General features: G+C 41.3%; 1 protein-coding gene across 1 annotated transcript in view; it reads right to left on the reverse strand.

Moving 5' to 3' along the window:
- KAT6A (lysine acetyltransferase 6A) overlaps positions 1 to 20,079 on the reverse strand; it is a 78,559-nt gene that overhangs the window by 18,054 nt on the left and 40,426 nt on the right. The window contains exons 8-15 of the mRNA XM_024203683.2: positions 19,176 to 19,492; positions 16,294 to 16,412; positions 8,890 to 9,005; positions 7,283 to 7,424; positions 6,659 to 6,820; positions 5,490 to 5,583; positions 3,213 to 3,444; positions 580 to 775 (exon numbers count right to left, since the gene is read on the reverse strand). Coding sequence (XP_024059451.1) covers positions 580 to 775; positions 3,213 to 3,444; positions 5,490 to 5,583; positions 6,659 to 6,820; positions 7,283 to 7,424; positions 8,890 to 9,005; positions 16,294 to 16,412; positions 19,176 to 19,492 — 1,378 coding nt within the window. The remainder of the gene's footprint in view (positions 1 to 579; positions 776 to 3,212; positions 3,445 to 5,489; positions 5,584 to 6,658; positions 6,821 to 7,282; positions 7,425 to 8,889; positions 9,006 to 16,293; positions 16,413 to 19,175; positions 19,493 to 20,079) is intronic.

A 20,079-nucleotide genomic window follows, 5' to 3' on the forward strand; every position in this document is an offset into this window, starting at 1 on the left:
GCCTCCTAGTTTCCCATTGCTTTGTGGGCAATGATACAAGGGCAGAGTTACACTGGTTTGGTGCTCTTCAGTGTGTTTTTTCATACTGGCTAATGTCTTCTGCATTTTTAAGTGTAAACTTAACTTTGAATATATCTAGGTTCTCTAATGTTTTTGAAAAACCAAATATTATTTAAGGAAAAAAAATCCATAGGAGAATTTCTAAATTACAACAACCTTGGTTCCATTTTTACAGGGTGTGGTCTGGGCATTTCTGTAGGTTAAAAAAAATTAGTAATTGTTTAGTGACAGCAGTCCCTTTGTAATTTCCAACCACACGGCACCAGGATGGGCTCTACTTCCCTCCAGACTATGCCCGCTTTGGATTTCACTTTTCTGGTTTCTGATCTGAAAATAGACAAGCAACCTAACCAAAATTCTGATGTCTTCTACCATTAAATAAAACCCCATAGCTTCCCATTTAAACTTCTAGACTGGAAACAAAACACCTGTATTGTCTGGGGAGGTACAAGAGCTGACTGAGTAGGACTCAAATGGCTATGGTCTACATAAAGAGAACAGATTCACTCTTACACTGACCTCTCTTTCCTTCTGCTGCTGCTCTTCATTTTCTCCTTCCTCAGTCTCTTCCTCTTCATCCTCAGAGACAACAGTGTTGGAAACTATAACAGGTGTCCAACGCAGACATTCTGGATCTACATCTACAGGCCGGAGATTCACCTGGAGCTTTGCCATATGATCCTGGATAAGTTTCTCCCGACGAACAATAACAAATCTGGGAATAGAGAAAAATCCTTCAGTCTGCCATACGTGTGGAGCACACTGTAGACACAGACAGAGAGAAAATGACACAAAACAAGATATGATAGAATGACTCTGTACCCTCAATCGATGCCCATCATGTCAGGATTCAGGAAGGAAAGGTAGCAGAGGACAGTCTGACAGGACAATATTCTATCATCTGAGATATCCTAAGACTGGGAGGGAGGGCACCTTCAGTCTTTAGAGCAGTGGTTCTCAACTTATTTATCGGCATATGCGGCCCACAAAGTATTAGCTGGGCCGCAGGTTGAGAACCACAGTGTCCCCCAGCTAACTCCCCCACCCACCTAACCCCCTATGCTCAGAGCCCTCTGCCCAGAGACCCCTCCACAGAGTGGGGCCAAGAGCGGAGAGCTGGTCGTGCGGCAGGGACCCTGACCCCAGACCCTGCTGCGTGGGGCCGGGGGACAGTTGGCTGCCTGGACCCCAGAGCCCACCCCGCGGCAGGATTGCCTGGAGCCCATCCCGCAGTAGGGCTGCACAGAGCCCACCCTGAGGCAGGGCAGCACGGAACATGGATCCCGCTGCACAGCAGGGCAGCCGGGAGCCGGCAGCCCGGAGCCTTTAGCACACACCTGAGTTGGGCTGCAGCTATGGGCTAATTGGGCCACATGGTCAGAGCCGCTGCTTTAGAGAGACAGCACTAATGTCTTTCCATTCCTTGCCACTGGTAACAATGATATTGTTAGCTACAGAGCAAACTGCAAGTTGAACATTACAACCTCATCTGATTTTAGGGGTAAATAGTGAGGTGGCAAAGTTTGCAGATGATACAAAATTACTCAAAATAGTCAAGTCCAAAGCTGACTGCAAGGAGTTACAAAGGGATTTCACAAAACTGGGTGACCAGACAACAAAATGGCAGGTGAAATTCAATGGTGATAAGTACAAAGGAATGCACATTGGAAAACATAATCCCAACTATACACACAAAATTGTGGGGGTCTAAGTTAGCTGTTTCCACTCAGGAAAGAGATCTTGGAGTCATTGTGGATAGTCCTCTGAAAACATCTGCTCAATGTGCAGCGACAGAAAGAAAAGCTAACAAAATGTTAGGAACCATTAGGAAAGGGATAGATAATAAGACACAAAATATCATATGATACTATATAAATCCATGGTATGCCCACACCTTGAATACTGCTTGCAGTTCTTGTTGCCCCATCTCAAAAAATCTATATTATAATTGGAAAAAGTAAAGAGAAGGGCAACAATGATTAGGAGTATGGAACAGCATCCATAGGAGGAGAGACTAAAATGACTTGGACTGTTAATCTTAGAAAAGAGACAACTGAGCTAAGATATGATAGAGGTCTGTAAAATCATGAATGGTGAGGAAAAAGTGAATAAGGAAGTGCTATTTATCCCTTCACTTAACACAAGAACCAGGGGTCATCCAATGAAATTAATAGTCAGCAGGTTTAAAACAAAGAAAAGGATGTACATCACACAATGCACAGTCAACCTATGGAACTTGTTGCCAGGGGATGTTGTGAAGGCTAAAAATATAACTGGGTTAAAAAAAAAATTAGATAAGTTTATGGAAGATAGGTGCATCAATGGCTATTAGCCAAGATGGTCAGGGATGCAACTCCATGCTCTGGGTGTCCCAAAGCCTCTGACTGCCAGAAGCTGGAACTGGATGACTAGATGGATCACTTGCCCTTTTCTGTTCATTACCTCTAAAGCATCTGACACTGGCCACTGTTGGAAGACAGGATACTGGGCTAGATGGACCATTGGTCTGACCCACTATGGCCATTCTTATGTTCTTAGATGAGGGTATTAAGACTGTGGGATTGGGTGTATATAAACTGGGGGAGAGGCAGCCTAAAATGAAGGGAAGGAAAGGGTGAGAGAGAGACACTCATTACTTAGGGTACATATCAAAGACTTAATGCTACTCAAGAACACAGTCAAAAGGCTAAGTCCCAACTACAAAAATATGCTTTAACTGTGTTCAGGGACATGAGTGTTATAACCTGAGCAGCTGACCTGGTCACTTTTATAATGTAAACAAGACCTTTGTTGCGGGACAAAGAGTACCTTTGCTCATGTGATTTTGAATGACACCGTACCATACCGCCTCCCCAAAGAAATAGGAAAAGTAAAAAAAAACAACACCACATCACTGCTATTGTGTAAGAGCTGATGGTATTTTACTTGGCTTTGATATTCAGATTATATATTTGCCCTTCTAAACATTCACCCTGATTATTGGCATATTACTGTGTGATCTGTCCTGCTAGTGCTGTCTGAGCAGTCAGAGCTGGCCCCTGGGGAGCAGGAGAGATGTTACACCACCCAAGTCTATGAATGTGATCCCTCCCCCAACTCTATACAGCTGTATCTGGATCCCAGCTGGGAAGCAGTGGGATTGCTATACTCACTGGTCCTTGCGGAAGTCAAGCATTCGCAGGTGATGCAGAGTGGAAGTGATGTCTTGAGGGCAGATTCCAGTGAGTTTGCTTAACTTTTTGATGCTGATTTGCTTGTCATTTTGATGATAAAGGCACTCCAATATTACACTTTTCCAATAAGCCATGTATGAGAGACGGCCCAGATCAGACAATGGCTTCTCTGGGGACCCTGCTTGGCCCTCACGCTTTGATAGCAGATAGCCTAAGGAAACACAAAGCAACTTCTCACAAATACTGCCATACGTAGATACCAACTATTACATCCTATCCCAGTGCCAACATTATACTGAAGTTTGTACAGTGGCATTCTTCCAAAAAAGGGATGGAAAGTGTTTGAAAACCAAGACTATATCCTGCATCTACAGGAGACACCGAATAATCTGTCAGATCTTTTCCATCTCTAACCTCCATTATTCTATAGTGCATTCAGAGATTTATAAACTGCATCCTGCTTTGATTACAGATTATGGGGGGAGGGATAGCTCAGTGGTTTGAGCACTGGCCTGCTAAACCCAGGGTTGTGAGTTCAATCCTTGAGGGAGCCACTTAGGGATCTGGGGCAAAATCAGTACTTGGTCCTGCTAGTGAAGGCAGGGGGCTGGACTTGATGACCTTCCAGTTCTATGAGATAGGTATATCTCCGTATATTTATTTATGAGCTATTACCACTAGATGGCACAATCTGCCTATTTTGAACCTAGAGAGACAAGATGGGTGAGATATCTTTTATTGGACTAACTTCTGTTGGTGAGAGAGACAAGCTTTTGAGCTTACATTGAACTCTTCTTCAGGTCAAGAAGAAGAATATAATGAGAAAGTGCCTTGGAACTGGTCTCTGGATATTGAGCATGCAGTTAAAGTGCAGAAAGCCTTCTAAATATCCTTTTCAAATTTATTTTAGAGTACACTAATACAGCAATTACAAAACAGTGAACTGTTACTCTATTGTTTTTAATCATTAATGAAAGACAAGAGGGAAAAGAAATATTTCATAACTGACTTCAGCCTAAAACAGTAGCAACCTTCTCCTCAGAGCACACCCAAATATTTTTGTGCTTGTGAAATTGAATATTCAGGCACAAAACTTGATTAAAATGATGACTGAGGATTTTAAGGGGAAGCATGTATTTCCACCACTTGGCTGAACTAAAAAAACCCAAAACTTTTCTTAAAAATATTATGTTGGGAAACTTCAGTTAGAGCCCTGAGCGTCTCATATTCTGGTACTGACCTAGAGAGCTCTAATGGGCCTAAGACTGCCTATCTTCCTGTGATATACTGCCATAGTTGTGATCAGAGAAGGCAAGGATGCTAGATATAACAAAGGCAGTGGCTGGCAGACACGTCATTCCCTACCAGAGCCAGGGGCTCCCACTCCTAGTCTGAAATAACCCAGATTTGTTGACTTTCAGGGCATTTTGTATGGCCCATGTGTTTCACCTGGTCCTTGAAGAGAGTTAGGACTGGTCTACCCAGGGAAATTTATTGGCAGAACTATTCCAGTATAGTTGTACCACTATAACAACTTGTGTGGACACTAATTCCAGAATAAGAGTGGCCATACAGGGAGTTACCTCAGTAGAGCCAGAGTGGTATAATTATACCAATATCGTTGTGCTGGTAAGTGCAGACAAGCTGACAGTGGAGACTGAGGGACTGACCAATGTAATGGGATGTTATTGTTTGTATTTAAAGCCGCTGGTCAGTAAGAGGAGCTGAATGAAATTTGTTTTGAGTTCATAATTTTATATTATTGACAGAATGCTCAGAGCCTGTGTATAGGTGGTTTTGATTTCTCTAAATCAAAAGATAAAATAAATAAACTATTATTAGCATCTGCTTGAGAAACTATAAGTCACGTAGTTTAGCTGCTGACAGTTTCAACAAGCAATGTAGTTTTAGGGTTTACTTTATTTCAGAAAGAACTACTAAAGTAGGGTAAGCTTTTGCCAGAAACTCTGCACTGAGCATCTCTACAGCTTTTGGCATAAGGCACTTATGTGGTAAACATGGGAATCAGAGGGAGAATGATGTATTTGTTTTCAGCATTTAGCTTTCCACCAGTTTAAAGAGCAGAGCCCAGAAGTCTGAATGTTTTTTTGTGCTCTCAGAACAGAGCTAATTCTGGAGAAGGTATTTCACCCAAGAAAGTTCCTGGATACCTGTACATCTTCCCCGTCTAAAAATATGAAAGGCCAAACAAATATGAAAAGATGAAAAAAATATGAATGTGAAAGTGATCCTTACTGAAGTCAATGAGGAATCTGCCATAGCCCTTACGCTGGTACTGGGGAAGAATCATTATACAGGAAACATTGTACTTCTGTTGGCAGTGCTTCTCCTAATAGAGAAAAGAGAAAGAAACTTGAAAAACAATGGTTTAGTGAGATAGAAAAGAAGCTGCAGTGTGTGAACTAGTAATTAATCCTGAACTAAAGGCTAAGAATGAAAGCCCCAGTCACAGCTCCTTGGGGACAGCAAAGCACAGTCCCCAATGAGTTAAGATGGAACCGTACCAAGTCATTGTCATTACTACTGAAACAACCACCCCAGGAGGGTGAAAAGACTGAGACAGTGACATCTGCTACTTTCTTCAGCTTAGAAACAAAGATAAAAATGACGGTCAGTGTAGGAATTTAAGTCCCCACCAGTCACTCAAAAGCACCAAAATGGACGTGCTAAACACATTGAGATAGATTCTAATATCCAAGTAACATTGGTGTAAATCTAAAGTGACCCAAGATTCACACCACTGTAACTGAAATCAAAATCCAAGTCACTGTGTGCTGGTCTAGAAGTTGAAAGATGACCATTGATTACAGCCACTGGGGTTTTTTTGTTTGGTTTTTGCATTGTTGCTCTGATGGCTAGGATTGCAAGCAAAACAACTACTGCTGGGACAAAGAGACTTGAAAATGTAGCTATTTGAAATCTTATGTTTGGCTTCCTATGCTTGGCTTCTATATGGGGAACACTAAGATATTTTCAGCATCAGTGGAGTCTCCGCATTCCCAGCATACAAAATAAAAGGTTTGAAATGAGGTTCAAATTTGCAGACCAAGAAAAGACTTTATCTGCTGAGGAAGAGCTTAGATAGCTTTATGTGGGTAACAATGTTTACTTCACAAGCCGTTCTACCTATCACCATCAAGGGAATAGGAAGTCATTTAAAAACTTCTCCCTTTGAGCTGCTAAGTGCTGTACTAGTTCCTTTGAGGATATGCTCTGTTCAACAATATTAAGAGGAAATTTGGCTTTATTAGTTGCTACATGTCCCTGAATTCTTCATACACAGTCTAAGGCCAGGACTGCCACAACTAACGAAAGATGCTTTGACAACACTATATCTCAAACTGACTCAGAACAGGTCCAGCTCCAAGTCCAAATCCAAAATTACTCCATGCTAAAATACTTACTTTTGAGAAATAGCCTACAAGGTGGCAGCCCTTGACATCATTCTGTGTCAGCACATAAAAAAGAAATGGCTCCACATCATAATAGAGTGTCTTATGGTCCAGGAAGAGTTTTGCCAGCAAGCACAGGTTCTGGCAGTAAATGGTACTGACATTGCCATCAACCTTACAGAAATAGAGAACAAATGAAGTCATTACACTTATCACCATACAATTATCTGATTCTGTGGGATATCTCAATTTATTCTAACCCTCAAACATTAAAGAAAGGATTTCCAGATAATGCATAGTGGCTCAGATGATTCTCAAAGTGGTAGGGTACACTTTGGGGGCACTGATCACTCTGTTATATTAATATATCAGCTTTAAGGATAAATTAAACCCCATTTATGGCTTTTAACATATTTTGAGGTTACTGATCTACCCATGAACTTAGCACTATGACACTCAGGGCTATCATTCACTTCTTCATTCTTTATAGAGCTGAATGATTTAAGGACAAAGAGAGGGCAAGATTTTTAAGGGTATATGAAACCCACATGATCTATATGAATGTTGTAAAGGCATCAGTGTCACATTTTAAATGACACAGGAAAGCAGCAGTTATCACTCATTTTCCTAACTTACCTCAAAGACTGAAATATTGTTCTTTCTGTAAATTTCATTAGCTGGAGGATGAAACCAGCCACATTTCCTCATGTGCTGCTGGAGGATAGTTCTACTTTTCATATACTTTAGACAGAATTCACAAAGGTACAATTTAGGTAGCCTGTAAGTAAAGGTAAAGAAAATCAAACTCTATAAATACATTGTATGCTTTTGCTTATTAACTATAACAAAAGTATTAAATTCCTCAGTCCTGCTAATACAGAACTTGAGGGAAAAGAAAATGATAAAAGCAGTCTCACTAACCAAACAACTTAACCAATATCTGTTTCAGCCAAAAATATAAAATATACCTCAAGCCACCCCATTTCCTTATTCTATTGAATACACATTTTACATATATTCAGTGTTCCACGTACTGAGCTCTGCTAAAGTATGAAACAGTATCCAATAGAAGTGGTGAAGGTCCCATTGTGTGTGTCAGCTAAAACTCTGGAGAAATACTGTACTGTAAGGAACAGTTCAGCATCAGGGGGTGGGTGGGGGCGCTAGATGAGGGCTTTGTAATTTTCTTTCAATCTCTAATTTCTATGAAGCTTTTCTCTGTTCAAGTCATTCACTGTGATGGGGTCGATGGTGAGCCTGCTATTATTGACTTGACGCCAATTACTCTCTCCAGCTACAGTGTTAATTACAGTTATTTTAACTAATCCCACAGCATTTGGAAGAGTAAGAATGATTTTTTATAGTGATCCCCGAGCCGCATGACTGGGTGAGAGAGCGTGTTTTGTGGTTTCAATCTTTCCGCTCTATGGTCCTATTTAAAGCTGGTCCACATTCTGAACTGACTTTTTTTCTGAAGGTTGGACAGCTTGTGGTTTAGACAGTTTGCAAAGTTTTCACCAAATAGAAAACAATATAAAAGCGACCAAATAAATGTTACTGTCTCCTACATGGTAGTCTCCTAGGTCAGGAAACAGAGAGATTTACCATATTTGTGTTTGATAAATGTGAAGCATTATGCTGATAACAACTGTAAATAAATATCTAGAAACAAAAATAATTTAGCTACAGTTCATACAGTGTAATTTTAAACAAATTATTCTTAACAACTTTTCTGCTTATTTCTTTTTCCATCTCCTTCAAGGATACATACATACTATTTTGCAGTTCTAAACCAGATTATTTCAAAGTTCACCTCAGCACAAACTTTAACAGTTTATATTGGAATGTAAAACTAAAACTAAAGAACTGATGAGACCTCAAACTCAGCTTCTCCAGTCATCTACATGTTTAGTAACAATGTATTGCCAGATCACTTAGCTTGGGAGTGCTCTCTCCCCTGGGAACACAGCATCTCAACTCTCTGCATATCCATCTTATGATACCTTTCAAAAGCATTTCTAATACTTGCAGTATATAGGGATGTGAGAGAATTTATCAATTTTTTGATTAGGCCTAAACAGACCCCAAGACACTCGTTTCACTATTTATCATAAACCACATACATTTAAATACTCTTTATATGTTAAAATTCCAGTTCACCAGCCTGGGATTTCTGCACCTGCCAGAGTAACTATCACACAATTTATAAACACTAATGACAGTGAAGAGTTTGCACACTGTACCTTGAGTATTCCTGTGGGTATGGGGAGGAGTACCAGGTGTGGATTTCATACTTCCCAAACTCGATAACCGAAGGGCAGCGGACTTGTGGATCGGGGGGCCCCGTCACCCCTACTTTCTGTTCAAGAAAAAATATTTTTGTAAATTAGCAAATCAAATACTTATCAGTTTCAGGAATACAGTGGTGATGGGGGGGGTGGCGAGGGGGGGGAGAAATATGTTTATATCCATCAAGTTTGTCTTCCTCTACATGGCTCCATAGAGAAACAGAAAGATGCTGACATCCGCTTTTAAAGCCAGCAGCAATACCACTTACTCTTTATGTATGGCACCCAATCCAGAGACGGGAGGGCTAGCAAACATCTTCATGCCAATCAGATGCATTTAATATTACCCACATTTGCTGCAGGTCACAGCCCCAGATATAGCCAGCACACAACAAACACTCTTATAAATCACTCAATCTAATCTTCTTTCAGTCTAGGTGCTCCTGTGTCCCCATCACCGCAATATCTAAGCAGAGAAATAGATAACTGCTGATGGTGTTCGGACATACACATACATATATCCAGTGATAATGTATACCCACACACACCACATGCACTGCTGAGAGTTACAACAGTGGCAAACAAATCTCTATTTAGGGTGTGGTCACTGGTTTAGGATGTTACCCAAACTCCTATTTACAGTTCCTTGTCTGAGTTTGCTGGCAAACATTCTCCAGGATATAAGCCTTGGAATCCGGGAATTGCACACCCTCTCAATTTTTTTTCAACTTGTCAGTCCATGGCCACATTACTTCAAAAGGCTCCAACACTCACATGGTTAAAATCCAAAGGTTTTCAGTGACTTTGCACTGTCACATGTCTCAGCCTGGACTGCACAGCTATTAATAAATGAGACCTCTTACCAGTAGGTTGTCAGATATTAATGTGAAGAGTGTCAGTGAAATGCCTATAAATAAATGTCTTCCAGTAGAATGAAATAGCTAAAAAGATCCTTGGCAATTGGGTTATGGCATGAGATGCTACCATCCCAAATCCAGATTTTTCCATTTAGTATAACTCTATCTGTTAAGGACTAATGCAGAAGGAAGGAAGCTCAGATTATTATTCATTCAGCTCCCCTAGGCATAGACATTTGAACAAAATACCTCAAGATACAGAAAAGCGCAAAAGCCTCCTGTCCTAGAGTTTTATCTAAAAGCACCACATGGGTTAATCAGTAATGGAGGTACTCGGTTCATATTTCCTTCCATTCTTACCAAGGCTAAGTTTTTTCAGAGGTCGACCAAAAAAATTTCAAAAATTACAGTTTGGTATCTGTGTATGATCAAAAGTTCCTCTACTTGAAAAGATGCCTTTTCCCCTCAGCTTATTGATTCCATAGGTCCTTCCCTTTTAGGAAAAGCCCTGGGGGGATGTCCCTAATAAGAAGGGAGCTAAATGAAGGAGTGACTTTACCTTCCTGTGGACAGTAAAAAGATTTTACTGAAAGACAAAAAAACCTGCGCTAGCTGGATTAAAACAACCTTTGGTGCTAAAAGCTAACACTAGTGCTAGGCTAGTATTTGGATCCCATGGTGAAATGAAAGTGCAATCACCCAACACATTTCAGAATGGGATATATGCAACGTGAGAATTACACCTGTTGACAAAAGCTAATTTATGAAGAAAGGAGTAGGGAGCTTTTTATATCTACGCAAATCCAGTGAAGAATCTCCAACACTGTATTCTGATAAGAATCTCTATTCTTGTCTAGTCGAACAGTACTGCATACTCTTCCTTCACTGCTCCTGAGAGCAACAATGCAGAGTTGGCAGTCAGTCCCAACACAATCATCCCAGGCATATTTCAAGGAAGAAGAACAAAGAGTAATGTGCACCTGTGGCAATGTCTCCTGCGTCTGTGCCCTCGCATCAGCAATCAACCTCTCTTCCAAATGAATGCCCAGTGTAAATGTGGAGACCCAGCTCCAGTACAGCTGCTTGCACATTGCAGTGGTCAGGAGAAAGCTCCCACCAAGAGACGTACTGAACAACTCACAGGCTTGCTGCGGTCTGCCCCTACACTACTTCCGCCTCACGCACTTACAGATTCAGTCTCTTCCCTGTGCTACTTTATTCAGCTTGTGCATTTCCGTTTGCTCAGGTGCAGCATTTAGCTCAGCTCTACACAGGCACTCGCATCAACTGCATCTCAACCACTGTTTAACCCAATCCCTGCCAAAACCAATCCAAAAGCTACTTCTCTTTAAAATTACATTTGCCTTCACCAGATTATTTGCAATATCAAATCAAACTTTAGATGTAATGTTTTTTCCAAAACTTGTTCCTTTTCTGGCCAGCAACTGTTTGACAATGACATCTATTTACTAAATTTCTGTCCAAACTCCTGGAAGATTAGTTTCAGATTTTCATTTACTTTTCTAAGCCAAAATTCTCTGACTGAAAAAGCTAGTCATTATGGCACTTTATTATGGGGTTGGATTTTTTGTTGTTTTTTTTCAAGTCACCCATGTAATAGTATCAGAAATAAGCAATTCTGTACAGTACTGCTGCATTTGTGCTGGGATCTGAAGGGTTAATGGCTCTCATATTAGTTTGGTTTATCTCACTGCTGTGGTTTAGTGCAGACTTATCACAACTCATTATTCATTAACGCTCTTTGTATATAGTGACTATATTTAGGTTGGGTTCATTCCAATTACTATGGAATAACAAAAGATAAACAAACAGAAGCCCAAACATCTGGAGTAAGAGGAACAACCTGCATAGGGATAGTTATACTTAAGGAAACAGCAAAACTTGTAGTTTTAGAAGGAACAGATCATTCAAGACTGTGAAAACTATAAAAATGGACAGAATAACACGGAGGCCCCAGCCAGATGGTGATTTTATATAGGCTAATGCAATTTTTATGTAGGAAAACAGAGTTCGGAGAGCTGGCAAGTTCTCAAGGAGACAATATTGAAAGCACAAGTACAAACTTTCCCCATGCAAAGGAAAACTAGAAAGAATAGTAAGAAGCCAATATGGCTCCATTAGGAGCTCTTTAATGACCTGAAAATCAAAAAGGAATCCTACAAAAAGTGGAAACATGGATGAACTGCTAAGGAAGAGCACAAAAGCATAGCAAAAGTATGTAGAGACAAAATCAGAAAGTTTAAAGCACAAAATGAGTTATACCTAAACAAGAGAGATAAAAGGCAATATGAAGAGGTTCTTTAAATACATTAAGAGCAGGAGAGAGACAAAGGAAAGTACAGATCCTCTGCTTAACAGGGAAGGAGAGCTAATAACCTATGACATTAGGAAGGCTGAGGTGTTTACTGTCTATTTTGCTTCAGTCTTCACTAAAAAAGTGAATGATGACCACATACTTAACACAATCAATATTAACAACAGGGGGAAGGAACAAAAGCCAAAGTAGGAAAACAACAGGTTAAATAATATTTAGATAAGATAGATGTATTCAAGTTGGTAAGGCCTGATAAAATTCATCATAGGATACTTAAGGAACTAGCTGAAGCAATTTTAGAACTGTTCAAGAATCCATGGAGGATGGATGACGGCTAAGAGGATGGGAGACGGGCAAACATAGTACGTATCTTTAAAAAGGGGAACAAAGAGGACCCAGGGAATTATATAACAGTCAGCATAACTTTGAAAGTTACTGGAACAAATTATTAAACAATCAATTTGTAAGCACGTGTAGGATACCAAGGTTATAAGGAATAGCCAGCATGGACTTGGCTAGAGCAAATCTTGTCAAATCAACTTAATTTCCTTCTTTGACAAGGTTACTGGCCCACTGAATAGCGGGGAAAGCAGTAGATGTGATACATCTTGATTTTAGTAAGGTTTTTGACACAGTCCCAGGTGACATTCTCATAAGCAAACTAGGGAAATGTAGTCTAGATGCAATTACTATAAAGTGGGTACACAACTGGTTTAAAGACTGTACTGAAAAAGTAGTTATCAACTATTCATTGTCAAACTGGGAGGGCGTATTTAGTGGAGTCCCACCGCAAGGGTAAGTCCTGGGTCCAATATTATTCAATTAATTAATTAATTACTGGGATAATGGAATGGAGAGTATGCTTATAACATTTTCAGATAAGATCGGAGGGGTTGCAAGCAGTTTGAAAGACAGGATTAGAATTCAAAACAACCTTGACAAATTGGAGAATTGATCTGAAATCAACAAGATGAAATTCAATACAGACAAGTTCAAAGTACTTCACTTAGGAAGGAAAAATCATATGCACAACTACAAAATGGGGAATAACTGGCATGACAGTACTACTGAAAAGGATCAGGGGGTTACAGTGAATATAAGTTAATGTGATGCAGTTGTGAAAAAGGCTAATATTTTGGGAAGCATTAACAGGAATAAACATAAGACACAGGAGGTAACTGTCCTGCTCTACTTGGCACTGGTGAGGCCTCAGTTGGAGTACTGGGTCCAATACCAGGCACCACACTTTAGGAAAGATATGGACAAACTGGAGCGAGTCCAGAGGAGAGCAACAAAAACTATAAAAGGCTTAGAAAACCTGACCTATAAGGAAAGGTTAAAAAAAATTAGGCATATTTATTCTTGAGAAAAGATGACTGAGGTGGACCTGATAACAGTCAATGGGTATGTTAAGGGCTGTTATAAGAGAGTGGAGATCAATTGTTCTCCATGTCCACTGAAGGTAGGACAAGAACTAATGGGCTGAATCTGCAGCGAGGGTGATTTAGGTTAGATATTAGGCAAAACTTTTTAACTGTAAGGGTAGTTAATCTCTGGAACAGGTTTCCAAAAAAGGTTGCAGAATCCCCATCATTGGAGGGTTTTTAAGAACAAGTTGGACATACACCTGTCAGGGATGGTGTAGGTGTACTTGGTCCTGCCTCAGCGCCAGGGGCTAGATTTGTTGACTTCTCAAGGTCCCTTTCAGCCCTTCAGTTCTATGATTCTATCATCACCCTGGGCCAGAAATAGAGGAGTTACTTAAAGAATACCATTCTAAGTAGGCTAGAGGCTCCATACAATACACTTCCTACTATTTAGGCTCCGAATTGCTACTATTTAGGCAGTCCAAATATACAGCAGCTCCCATCAGCCAATCCTGCTCTACTCTGACCCTTCTAATGCAACACCCTTCAAGGCTCTCCACAGCTCTATTGTTACCTACTGCTCATCTTGTTCTCCAGTATTCTTATGTTCTTGTCCTATGACCTGCCAATTCAGTGCATTTTTAGTTCCCTCAAACATGAAACAAAAAATATAAACAACAAGAGATGTATGTATCAAAAGCATTTTATAATCTTTTACTGCAGCTCTCACCTTCCCTATTTTGTTTGCTGCCTCCATCTGATCTTTGTCTAACAGACTGTAAGCTACTCATGGCAAGGATCTGTCCTTTCAGTTTACCTGTAAAATGCTATGCATGCCTAATGATTAAGGCTGTGAGTCTGTCACGGAGGTCACAGATTCCGTGACTTTCTGGGACCTCCAGGACTGCTACAGCGGCCGGTGCGGCTTGGGCAGCCCCTGGGCCAGACGCACTGGCCACTGCTGGGGCAGTCTCAGGCCACGCTCCCTGAGCAGCAGCAGGAGTTTGGCTGTGGGAGGGGGCTCAGGGCTGGGTCAGTGGATTGGGGCACAGGAGGGGATGAGGGCTCCAGGCGGCGCTTACCTCGGGGGGCTCCCCGGAAAGGGCGACATGTCCCTCGGCTCCGAGGCAGAGGGGCAGCCAGGCAGCTCCGTGTGCTGCCTACGTCCGCAGGTGCCATCCCCGCAGCACTCCCAGGAACCACGGCCAATGGGAGCTGCGGAGCCGGCACTCAGGGCGGGGGCAATGAGCTGAGGCCCCCTGGCCACGCCTCCACCTTGGAGCTGATGGGCATGACGCTGCTTCCAGGGAGCTGTGTGGAGCCAGGTAGGGAGCCTGCCGTCCCTGCCAACCCTCCTCTGTCCCCCCGTCCCCCCCCCCACCAATAGGAGTACCCCTGGGCCACTCCCCCCGAGAGTACTCAAGATTTAGTCAGGGGTATATAGTACAAGTCATGGACAGGTCACGGGCTATGAATTTTTGTTTACTGCCTGTGACCTGTCCATGACTTTTACTAAAAATACCCATGACTAAAACATAGCCTTACTAATGATGCTATAGGAATAACTGCACTACATTCTGTTACAGACAAACTGCATATATGGACAGAGGTACTGAACTAATCAGATGGGGCAGGGCAGTGCCAGACAGATACAAACCCCCAAAGCACTTAAGTATAAATTTTCTATTTCCTTAGGCCCAGATCTCTGAAACTTTGCAAAGAATGATTAAGGGGACATGCAGGAAAAAAATACTACTAAAATGTTCACAGATATTCCACACAAAGATAGTTTTACACAATAAAACAGACATTGCTTATATTTTTTTAGATCAGTCTCTCACTCACTCTGCATGGGATCTTTCTCAGTTTGACCAAAAATACCTAAAAATATAATTGGAGAGACAAGGTGAGTGAGGTAATATCTTTTATTGGACCAACTTCTGTTGGTGAGAGGAACAAGCTTTTGAGCTTACACACAAACTTTTCGTCAGAAGCTCTGTGTAAGCACGAAAACTTGGCTCTCTCACTAACAAAAGTCAGTCCAATAAAAGACATTATCTCATCCACCTTGTCTCTCTCATATCCAGAGACCAACATGGCTACAACTACACTACATACAACAATAAAAATGTAATGAGTTTTAAGTCCAATATCTCAAAATCTTCCAAAGCTAGAAGCTATGATGATCTCTCCTTTTCAATGCCAAAATATTTCAGATTCCTGCACTGCAAGATCTGAAATATCAGATTTTATCAAAAATGTGGTCACTGGACAACAGCTGAATCCTGACCATGTTGGGCTTCAGGCAGAGGCTTTTTTGTTTTGTTTTCTGTGGGTGTTTTGTTGTTTGCTTTGGGGGGGGGGGAGTGTTTGAGTGGAAGGAAGGGTTTCCTTATTTGGGGAAGAGAACATTTACCTTGCAGGTGATTGCTGGTTTTTTTTTAATGATTGCTGGATCTTAGAATATTAGAATAAGTCTCAGGGGGTGTGCATTAGTGACTGGACAGAGGGCATGTAAGATGGTCAAAGGTGCATGATAAACAATAGTATAACTATAACATACATTATTTTAGAACATAAACCTCTTCTTCTCATGAATTTTTTGCAGTTTGTGAAGCTAATCAGCCACAGCTTTCATCCCCCTTGAATCAACTACCCATTACTATACATTCTCTCAGAAAGGGGGATGGGGCAATTAGCTGCTCTGACAGACTGATTCAGCAGTAGGAGTTCTTTTTCTCTATGTTTTTATTTATAGCACAGGTTTAAGATTTCCCAGATACTAATAATTTGACTTTACCTGCAGCGCTTGCTCCTGAATATCTCGGAACAACTCCATATCTTTTTCGGTCATGACATCCTGGCTCCCAAGAAGCCGCTCCTCATTTTCCTGTTTTCCATCCCAGCCATCCTGATTGTCTGTGAATAAGAGAGAAATTTCTCACTGATCATTAGCAAAGCTATAAGTGCATTCTTTTCCTCTAGTAAGAAGAGACTCAACTGCATTTAGGCTATGTCTACACTAGCACTTTTGTCAGTAAAACTTATGTCGCTCAGGGATGTGAAAAAAGACACCCCTGACCAATGTAAGTTACACTGACAGAAGCACTGACGTGGACAGAGCTAAGTTGACAGGAGATGCTCTCCCGCTGATATAGTTACCGCCGCTCGTTGGGGGTGGTTTAATTATGCCGACCAGAGAGCTCTCTCCGGTTGGCTTAGGGCGGCTATACGGGAGACCTTACAGTGGCGCAGCTGCAGCAGTACAGCTGTGCTGCTGTAAGGTTTCTAGTGTAGACATAGCCTTAGTCTCTTTGCCACGTTTCTGATGGGTATGTTCTTGTTTGAGACCATACCAGAATAGATAGTTCTGGATTGATGGCCCTGAAAGAGATAATACAAACATACTGGACCTGGTTAAATAGCTGGTCTCTTAAGCTTTCATGTTATTATAGTGACGTGCACACAATGAGAATTTAGAAACAAAGGAAATTACATATGGCTTACTGCCTATTTCTGGTAAGCAGGGATCCAGTCAGCCAAACATGGGCTTTCTCTGTGCCTCCCAAAACAGACTGAGCTATACACCCCTCAACCACCAGAAACAATATTTCACTACATGAAAAATCTGAGTGAAAGCTGTAAGGCTTGCATTTTGAAGAAAGCACCTTTTCCTATCTTTTCACCAGCACCAGAGAAGGCATTTGAACTCCACAGAGCCACAACGTTCTCGGTTCAATATTCAAGTAACCGTCTCTGCAGCCACATCAGCAATTTAAATCTGCTTGCTCGGGATTATTTGAGAGTGGTGGCGATTACTGCACTCATCCCATCCCACAACCATCAAGTGCCCATTTTACACTTCCAAAGTCAACCAGTCTGATGTTCATAATTAAGGATGCAATTTGGTCACAGAGGTCACGAATTCCATGACTTTAACAGATTTCCATAACTTTTTCAGCTCCGGCTGTCAGCCCCGTGCATGGTGAGGCTCTGGCTTCGTCTTCAGCCCTGCTGGGACCATACCCTGATTTTGTCCCCCCCATGATTGTTCTGTGAATTTTGCTTAATTTTACTGTGACAAAACTGTATCCATATTAATAATTATTGCTAAAGAGAGATTTCCTGCATGGCATTGCTGAATATTATCTACTGGTTGTACAAGGGTAGTTAAAGTAAAGTAATCAATGACTAAGTGATTAATCATCTTATTGGTTTCTGGTGCTTTGGAAAAGGGGATATTACTTGACATATAATATAGGAAATTACACAAGACTGAAAAGAGCATAAAAACTGTCACTTGATTTGCAATCCAGACTGCATTCTTTAGCTGAAAAAAGTGCTTGAAACTTGGAGACAGAGTGAGGGGAGTTAATGCCCTCCAGAGTGCCATCTAGTGGCATATAATAATGTGTCCAGGACTGCTCAAAGCAGGACCTCTCACATTCCAGAACAGTACAGACCTTCTACAGGTGGCCTATGCCACACAAAAGAAACTCACAAGGGTTCTTTCTATCATACAGGTTTGTTTTTAGTTGCTCTGTTTCATACTTCCACCTCCCTATTTATAAGAAAACTTCTATTAAGTTAGTCCCTGCCTCCGAATCACTCACTCTTCCCAAACAATATTTGACATTACTAGGAAGCCAAGGTCTCCAGCTCACTTCCATTCTCCAGCCTGCTATTCTATCATGACATCTATGCAGTGTTGTTGTAGCTGTGTTGGCCCCAGGATATTAGAGACAGAAGATGGGTGAGGTAATATATTTTATTGGACCAACCCCTGTTGGTGAGAGAGGCAAGCTTTCAAGCTTATACAGAGCTCTTCTTCAGGTTTGGGAAATGTACTCAGTGTCAAAGCTAAGTACAAGGTGGAACAGATTGTTTAGCATAAGCAAGTATCGGGGGTAGCCTGTTAGTCTGTATCCACAAAAACAACAAGGAGTCGGGTGGCACCTTAAAGACTAACAGATAATCTGTTAGTCTTTAAGGTGCCACCCGACTCCTTGTTGTTTTTTTTAGCATAAGCAGTTAACAAACACTCCAAGGGACCATTCAAGGTGAAGTGGCCCATTAATACCTCTCCAATCATAGGAGGGAAAGGAAAACAAAAACAAAAAGCAAACAAAAAAACTGGGGGAACCTGCATAACACCTTCAAAAGACAAGCCTGGGAGCTTAAATTCATAACATTGCTAGATACTAAAAATAATGGACTGAACAGAGACACTGGATTTATGGTTTACTTCAACAATCTATAACCCACTTAACCCCCCCTCCCCACTTCCTCCCACGTCCCCTCTACAACTGGAAAGGTGTTAACTGGCCACTTTGCCTTGAACAGTCCCTTTAAATATGTCTTAACTACATATGCTAAACAATCTGTTCCATCTTGTATTTAGCTGTGACACGGAGTACATTTCCCAAACCTGAAGAAGAGCTCTGTGTAAGCTCAAAAGCTTGGCTCTCTCATCAACAGAAACTGGTCCAATAAAAGATATTACCTCACCTACCTTGTCACTCTATTATGATGTCTAATTGATTTTTGCACATGAATCTGTTACTCTCTAGATCAAATTTCCACCATCTACCAGCTCTTATCTGTTCAATATCTTCTACCTCAGTGAACCCTTTCCTGGCTTAAAAGAGGCTGCCTTCACTGGCAAGGGGACAGATCCTTTACCTGTGGGCCAGTCTGAAGTGCTAGATCTTCTGGTGCCCTTTTTCCTGATCCTATATTGCTGAGAATAGTCCACCATTTCCCCGCGAGCTTTCCGCCCATCAGGGGAGGGGGTGAAGAATTTGGTAAGGCCATCAATGAGCCCTTTGGTTTTCTTGTTAAATTTCAAGGTGGTGCTGCCGTCTCTGCAGAAGTCCAGGGCCTCTATCCGTTCCAGGTATCCTCCTTCTGCTGATGACGCTGACTGGCTGGATAGAGTGATCTTGCGCTTCCGGCCCCGACCAGGGCCAGTTCGAACTTTACTGAAGGGACCTTTCGATCTAAAGAACCAGTAGGCGAAAAAAGGGCCGGTCAGTAGATGTGGCAGAGAGAGAGAGATTTAGGTAAGGTAATAAACTGGTTTAACATCTATGTACCATGCCAATCACCATGGTATATAGACATCAACTGCACAATTCAATAAGTGGTAATCACAGCCCTGTTTACTGCATGACAGTCTGGGCCTAAGTTGCACAGCAAAATTCCTAGACTATTCCTGCTTACTGGAAATTCTCTAGCTGATTCATTTAAATATAAAAATGTAGGTTTTTACTGAATGAAAAATGAAATTGAATTATACAATCTGTACAGTAGCCACAGTATTAGTAATAGTCATGTTAAAGTCAGTTTATTTATGCTGTCCCCACATCTTCATTTTTTGATATGCCAAAGATTTTATATTGCCAGCACAACTGCATTGTAGAAACCATCAGGAAGAAGCTGAAGGCTTTGACAGCTGAGCAAACAATTAAGGACTGTGGGGTATGCACATTAGCTGGCTGTTTCTGCTAAAACAATTACCAGTGAAAAAATTAAGAGTGTTGAGATTTAAACTGTCATCTTTTAGGTTTTAGACTTAAAAACCCAT

The sequence above is a fragment of the Terrapene carolina genome, unplaced genomic scaffold (assembly GCF_002925995.2).
Source record: "Terrapene carolina triunguis isolate 2854851 unplaced genomic scaffold, T_m_triunguis-2.0 Scaffold53, whole genome shotgun sequence".
Taxonomy (NCBI): Eukaryota; Metazoa; Chordata; order Testudines; family Emydidae; genus Terrapene; species Terrapene triunguis.